This window comes from Chelon labrosus (assembly GCF_963514085.1).
Source record: "Chelon labrosus genome assembly, chromosome: 21".
NCBI classification, from domain to species: domain Eukaryota; kingdom Metazoa; phylum Chordata; class Actinopteri; order Mugiliformes; family Mugilidae; genus Chelon; species Chelon labrosus.
The window spans coordinates 14,894,668-14,902,207 of NC_140354.1; the positions used below are offsets into that span (position 1 = coordinate 14,894,668).

General features: G+C 43.4%; 1 protein-coding gene across 2 annotated transcripts; it reads left to right on the forward strand.

Annotated features, from left to right (window-relative positions):
* The first annotated feature begins 5 nt into the window (after nucleotides 1–5).
* LOC311506064 (uncharacterized protein) lies at nucleotides 6–4,786 on the forward strand. Of its 2 annotated transcripts, none has more exons than XM_084569942.1 (4): nucleotides 6–152; nucleotides 884–1,555; nucleotides 2,826–2,939; nucleotides 3,134–4,786. In XM_084569942.1, the coding sequence occupies exons 2-4, from the start codon at nucleotides 908–910 to the stop codon at nucleotides 4,061–4,063; spliced, it is 1,692 nt and encodes a 563-aa protein (XP_084426068.1). In that variant the 5' UTR covers nucleotides 6–152; nucleotides 884–907; the 3' UTR covers nucleotides 4,064–4,786. The 2 variants fall into 2 exon arrangements, with proteins under 2 accessions (XP_084426068.1, XP_084426069.1); XM_084569943.1 differs by lacking the exon at nucleotides 6–152 and adding an exon at nucleotides 430–769.
* Nucleotides 4,787–7,540: the final 2,754 nt, after the last annotated feature.

Here is a 7,540-nt window from a genome sequence, read left to right on the forward strand (position 1 = left end):
TTTGTTTATTTTACGCTGGTGAGGATAAATTGTCAGTTTACGAGTGTATGGCCGCGCTTTAGCTATGCAGCGACTAAATGTTTCACACTATGACTTTGAAATGATTTAACCGAAGAGGAAAAAAACATTCGTGCTTCCCTCGTGTCTTTAATGTGAGTCCATACAGTTTATAACGGTACTGTGCTAGCTGTCATAGTTAGCTAGCTCAGCTGCAGATGAACTTAATAGCTAGTTAAAGAGCAGCATTCTTGCCACCAGTGTGAGAGTTATCTTTTGCTAAACCTGGCATATGTGTGTTTAATCTCAACGAAAATATACGTGTAACAATAGGCAACCACTTTGCCTTCTTGCTAATTTTGCCAAGACAAAATATGCAGTTAAACATTCACATTTTTATTCCACGTGTGTATCACTGTAGACAGTAGCCTGCACATGTTTGGGAACCAAAATTTCTGCAACTGTGATTAGTAAGTAGTAGATCTACACAAGCTTAAAGGTTTTACATGCATTTTGCATTTAAGAAATGACAGTTAGCAGGAGCATTAGTCCAATTTCTGTAACTGTGAATAGTGAAGAGAGAGGGGAAGAGGAACTGATTACATCTGAAGTCTCTGATGCTGATTTGCTTTTCAGGGCTGTTGACCGTCGATTAGCAAAGCTTTATAAATACTAGAAATCCTGAAACCTTGTTCCAAGAGACTCTGAAATTAAAATGATTGATACCAACGTAAAGAGAGCGCTCTATTACAAGACGGCAAAGGGTTGTCAGGTAGTCCTCTGTCCTCTCCACTCCAAGGAGGTTGCAGCTTACGCGCTCATTTCACATTTATTATAATTTTATTAAATGTTAATTACAGGTTTTTATTTTATGGATCTTCTCCAGATTACAGCGCGAGAGTGAGAGACGATGGGCCGGCTCGACGACGCCGCCAAACACAAAGTGGTGGAGCTGCGGAAGGCCGGTCTGAGCTTCCGCAAGATCAAAGCTGTGCTGGAGCTGGAGAACATCAAGGTCTCTGCTCAGGCCATCTACCTGTTCCTGAGGGAGTTCCAAGGGAGGCCGCCGGGGAGGGTCAGACCCGCGGAGGCTGGGAGCAGCTCCGCACCAGGGCAGGTGCAGGTGCAGCCACGAACTGGGGCGGTACAAGAGAGCTGGAGTAACATTCGTCTACAGAACCTCCTACGGGAGGCGTCTCAGCATGCTGGCTTTGCAGCAGCCGCCGAATTTGCCAAACAGGCTTCCACGAATTCAGAGGCCGGTGGAAATTCATCTGGTTCTGGGGAGACCAGTGGAAGCGGCCGGCCAGAACAGCAACGGGAAGAAAACAAGGACGAAAACGACATTCAGATTGTTAGCGTCACATCGCTCGCGCAGCCCAGCCAGCGGAGAGCTCCCCAGTCCACTGTAACAAGGGCAGAGACGGGAGCTGTGTCTTCCACGCTCACAGCTTCTGGAGCATTCGTGAGGAGGAGAGCCACACCTTCTCCAGCCACCAGCGCAATGCTGGCCGCACGGAAAAGACTTTTGGATAAAGCGTTGTCACACAGGATGAAGGTAAATATGTAAAAGTTGTCTTGTCATAATCGTTTTCAGTAGCACAAATGTTGTGTAATTAGTAGGGCTATCAATAGATATATAAACGCGTTTAATGGCATCATTGCTGTAATTTTTTGTTCTTGTGAAGAGAACAATGTGCCAAACCTGATGTTCAAAAGACATATTTCTTTATTCATTTCTGCTAGATTGTTTATGCCTACTTTTTCAGTATTTACTACAAACACACTTCAGATTCTGCTTGCTTGCAGATTCTAAACGGTGTTGGACTGAATTCTTATCAGAATATGAGTCTGGTAAGACAACATTTGGATTTCATGATGGGGTCTGTTTAGATGGACCATAGACTGTATAAATATGGATGCAGAACAGCTCCTCCAAAGTGAAGCCAAAGCAAGTAGAGCTCCCCCTGGTGGCCGGCTGCAATATAGCTCATAAGCTCTGCCTCCTCCATGTTAGTGGATGGGACTTGGGCCAAACTAAAACACTGAAATACACGTCAAATATTATATTTCCTCATTTTAGGCAGTTAACATAATGTTGATGCATGTGCAAGTGTCAATTTTTTGGTTAAGTTTCATTTTAGTTATTTGACGCTATAGAAACAGGTTGTGACATCATGACGACTCCCAGTTGCCGTGCCGACCGCTCCGTAAAATGATCCCGCGGGACCGTGAGAGTTGTAAAAACCATCTCGGACATTACTGCGCGGACTCTGGCTCCAAAGTCACGAGATGGCGCTGCCCGCATCCCCGGGAATGTAGAGTCGGTTTGGCCAACGCATGGAAATGGGGACACGTTGTCCATATTTATACAGAGTAGAAGATGGACACAGAGAAAAATAATACCTCTGCACACAATTGGATAGTCCAACGAGCAATCACAGCCATTTTGCCGTAAAGAAATTAAACTCGACAGCGCTCTTGTGTCATGTATGACTACGTCGCTGTTGCTCTTTTGGCGATGGACAGAAGAGCATTAAACTAACCCAAACAATGTGACTGTCCTTGGAAGATATTTGGCGGAGCATAATCAGTTCCCAACTGAGCGGTTCCAGACCAACTTTGCGCCACAGAAAGAAGTGTGGGTGTAGAAGTTGGTCTGGCTTCTTGGTTACAGTGCCACTGCTGCTTCAATCACTTCCTGATTTCCCAAGCTACGGTTACGCCACGTTTATAAGAACAGAACATGCATGTAATGGCTTGCAGTTGACCAAAAATCACGCCAGCCCTGCTGACGGTGTTAACTTGTACACATTGTTTCTCAACAGTCATTCCACCAGGTGGCGTCGATGCTGAGGAGAGATTCGTCGAGCATCCAAGGAGCTGATCTGAGGAGTGCCATGCCTCAGCCGCCTGAAACCTATGATCTGACCACAGACAAGGTGAGAACAACTCAAAAAAGTCAGAGGTTATGTTCTACCTTTTTCTGTATTTATGCTGCTTGTCACCTGACGGATGTTCCTGTTATTTCTGTTATTGTTGAATTTGTATGTTTGACCTGTTTGACCAAATAACCACAAGCGAACTGAATCCAGATAAGCCAAATAATTGGGCGTGTTCTCTCCCGTCTCCACAGACTGTTATGGACGGTCAACCCGGAAGTGGCGGCGCTCCCAGGCGTTTCCTCACTCAGAGACCGGGGCTTTCCGTCCGCTCCCTTCAACCTCCTCCTCGTGTCGGGATTCGTCTTAACCGGCCACTTGGACCTTTAACGTCCTCGGCTCCTCCGGGGGCTGCCGTCATCCGCCTGCAGAACCCCGGAGGCCAGGCCGCCTCACGCAGCGAGGGGAACCCGAGCCCGCAGCAGGCGGTCCAGGACGTCGGAGGGAGGGGCGGCTTGCAGGACCAGATTCAGACCCTGGGCTCCGAGGTGCGCAGCTTGGGCCTCGCAGTGAAGATGCTGGTGGAGCAGCAGTGCCGGCTGGAGAGGGAGCAGGCCCAGCAGACGCAGATCCAGAAGCAGATCCTCAGCACTCTGCAGACCGTTGCCTCCAAATTGGGACCTTGTAGCAGTGTTCAGCAGCAGCACAACAAAACCCCGTCACCCTCTGCTTTGCCAGCAGCTTCTGCACCTACCTCTTTTAGTCAAGACACCTTCGGCTTCAGTCAAGGCACGTACACTCAGTGCAGCCAAACCCAGCCCAGCTTCAACTCTTTAGATAGCTTAGAAAATGTAGAGGCCTTTAAACTGCCAGGACTGAGTCCTACAAGCATGAATGGGTTTCCGCCGTGTAGCAATGCCGAGAGCCTTCCTCTCACTCACACTCCCCCTCAAGCACAATCGTACGCGGCCGTATACACGCAGCAAGCTAATCAAACCCTCATGCCACCTTACACGCAAAGCTACATGTCTACGTATAGCCAGTCCCATCCTCAGACTTTTAGAGCACCTGAAAGTAAAGCATCTGATTTCCCAAGCAGCTGTTCAGCGGGGACTTTCCAGGACTGCAGTCTGAACTCGTCACAAGAGCAGCAGATCAACATCATCAAAGTGGAAGGACCGTAGAGGGCTTTGGATTCCACGTAGTGTTCGGGGACCAGAAGGGCTTGGATGGGATTAAAATTTTTTATTTTTTTTTTATTGTAGTACTGTTACAAACATGTTTTTACAATTAACAAGTAATGTAGCATTTTTTTTTTTTTATTAATTTATTCCCAAAGTACAAAACAAGCAGCAATAGAATAAACACAGTGCGATGCTTTAGTAATTAGGCTCGGATTTGTCTTTACTATAAGCAGCAATCTAAAATGGTTTTATATCAGTTCATCTTGTAAAGTTTTTTACGTGTCGTCACACGTCTATGCTAGCTGACTTAAAACAAATAAATAGCTGGATAAGACCCAAAGCATGTTCCTCTTTCCATGTGTACGGTGTGTGAAGAAGCTGAGAATGGTTTTTGAATAAAAAACAAATGAAAGGAATTAATTTTTGAATGATAATGAACCTTACACCAATCAGGCATAACATTATGACCACCATCCTAATTTAATTTAATTTAATTTAATTTAGTTTATTTGATAGGGACAATGCAGGTTAACTTAGTAACACTTCCACTCGTTACAAACAAGTCAGTGTGACTGATGTTCTGCATACAGAGATTATAGCTAATGCTAGTTTCCAACTCCCGTCCCTAGTTAGGCTTTTAAAAGAAAAAAGAAAACAAGAAGAAAAACATCAAAACCACATAATACAATAAAATGTACAATACATCTGAAATCATACCAAGTCATGAACCATTAAGAGTGCATACAGCTCTGATTTTGTTTCAGCCAGACTTTAACATTTGCATTAAAAATTTTAATGTCTCGGGTTAGTTTTATTTCAGTCGGTAGTGAATTCCACATCTGGGAGCCCTTTATGGAGAAGGCTGATTGTCCAAAGGAGGTTTTACGGCGTGATATTTTACAGTTACCACTTGCCGTACCCCTAGTGATCCTTTCACTATTTTGTCTGCTAAAAAGATGGCACAATACATCTGGTGCCAAGTTCTGTAAACACTTAAAAACCAGTTTGACAGACAAAAATATTAGGAAGTTGTCAAAACTAAGCAATTTATATTCCTTCAAAATGTGACAGTGATGCCACTTTATTGGTTTCTTAGCCATTATTTTTAAGGTTTGATTATACAAAGATGCAGTTAGCTTAGTTGTAGTTGGAGAGGCCTGACTCCACACTGTAGCACAATATGACATATGAGAGAAAATCATGGCATGCATATAAAGCTGTGCTGCTTTGATTGGTATATAATGTCTAATTAGTTTGAAGCAATTTAAATTGTTTTTTATTGTTTTAGATATCTTTTTGACATGTTTGTCAAACTTAAGTCTGGAATCCAGAACTACACCCAAATATTTAAAATCCTTTACCATCTCAATTTCCTCTCCCTGCAGTCTTATGCAAAAATCTTCTGATTGTGGTGTGTTTTTGATAGAAAAACACATGGAAACTGTCTTTTTCTTATTTAGAGTAAGCTTATTATCATAAAGCCAATGACAAACCCTGCTCAAGTATGAAGATAAAATCTCAGCTGCCTCACTTGATGTCTTGGCTGACGTGTATATGACTGTGTCGTCTGCATAAAGCTGACAACCAGCCCCCGGACAGCTTTCAGGCAGGTCGTTAATGTAAAGACTAAAGAGCAACGGCCCCAAGATGGAGCCTTGGGGAATGCCAATATTAATATGTTGAGGGACCGACTTTTTTTGGTCGATCCTCACACACTGCTTTCTTGAATGTAAATAGGAAGCAAACCAACTAAGAGCTTGTTTGGAAAAATTAAATTTTGACAGCTTTGATAGCAGGATGTCGTGGTTGACAGTGTCAAACGCCTTCTTTAGGTTGAGAAACACTGCGCCCACGACATTTCCCCCATCCATGATACTCTTGAGATTTTCAACAAAAAAACAGATTGCTGTTTCTGTAGAGTGTTTGTGTCTAAACCCAAACTGCTCAGGATATAGAAGTTGGTTTGACTCTAAATAGTCAACTAGTTGTTCTGTCACAACTTTTTCCAAAATCTTTGACAAAGCAGGGAGTATAGAGATTGGTCGATAATTACATAGCTGGTCTGTGTCCCCTGATTTGAAAATGGGAGAGACAACAGCTGTTTTCCATTGGTCTGGAAACCTACCTGATGTTATAGAAAGATTTATTAAATGAGTTAATGGTTTTATGATAGAGGAGCTATGCTGTTTAATAAAGGCTGTGTCCAAGTTAGACACATCTTTAGATTTTGAAATAGTTAGTTTGTCTAATATTTTGCTGATTTTAGTTTCGTTGACCTCTCTGATGTAAAATGAGTTGGGTAAATCTTCCCTTTCAGTATTATTTAGCGATAGAGGATCAAAACTTTGAGCAAGTTCCTCTACTGACTGAATAAAGAAACGATTAAACTCGGTAGCAATAAGCATACTATCTGTTGTGGGTTGTCCACTGAACCTTAGCTCTCTTATCTTAATATGCTTGGGTTCTTTATTTGTTAGTTTATTTAAATGCTTCCAAAGGGATGCAGAATTGCCTTTAGCCTCCTCTATTAACTGAGAGAAATAGGAAGCTTTTGCCTTTCTTAAAGCCATTGTCACTTTATTTCTAAGTCCTTTGTAAATAAGGAGATCAGTGGACAGTCCACTTGACAGAGCTGTTTTGAGGGCGAGATCTCTTTTTTTCATAAGTAGGAAGATCTCACTGTTTAACCAGGGTAGGCGTGTCTTCCTCTGTGAATGTTTCATTTTCACAGTGTATTTCTCCGCCACCCTTGTCAAGCTATCAGTCAATGAATTACAACATATATCAACATCATCCATTTGCAGAATATTATCCCAGTTAATACCTTTAATATCCTTCTCCATCTGTATGATTTTAGTCTTGGGGATTCCCATTCTTGTTTTTTCTGGAACTTTGCAGGGATATACACTATATTACCAAAAGTATTCGCTCACCCATTCAAATGATCAGAATCAGGTGTTCTAATCACTTGGCCTGGCCCCAGGTGTATAAATTCAAGCACTCAGGCATGCAGACTGTGAAACAAGACATTTGTGAAAGAATGGGCCGCTCTCAGGAGCTCAGTGAATTCCAGCGTGGAACTGTCATAGGATGCCACTTGTGCAACAAATCCAGTCGTGAAATTTCCTCGCTCCTAAATATTCCACAGTCAACTGTCAGCTCTATTATAACAAAATGGAAGCGTTTGGGAAAAACAGCAACTCAGCCACGAAGTGGTAGGCCACGTAAAGTGACGGAGAGGGGTCAGCGGATGCTGAAGCGCATAGTGCAAAGAGGTCGCCGACTTTCTGCACAGTCAATTGCTACAGAGCTACAAACTTCATGTGACCTTCAGATTAGCCCAAGTACAGTACGCAGAGAGCTTCATGGAATGGGTTTCCATGGCCGAGCAGCTGCAGCCAAGCCACACATCACCAAGTGCAATGCAAGGCGTCGGATGCAATGGTGTAAAGCACGCCGCCACTGGCCTCTAGAGCA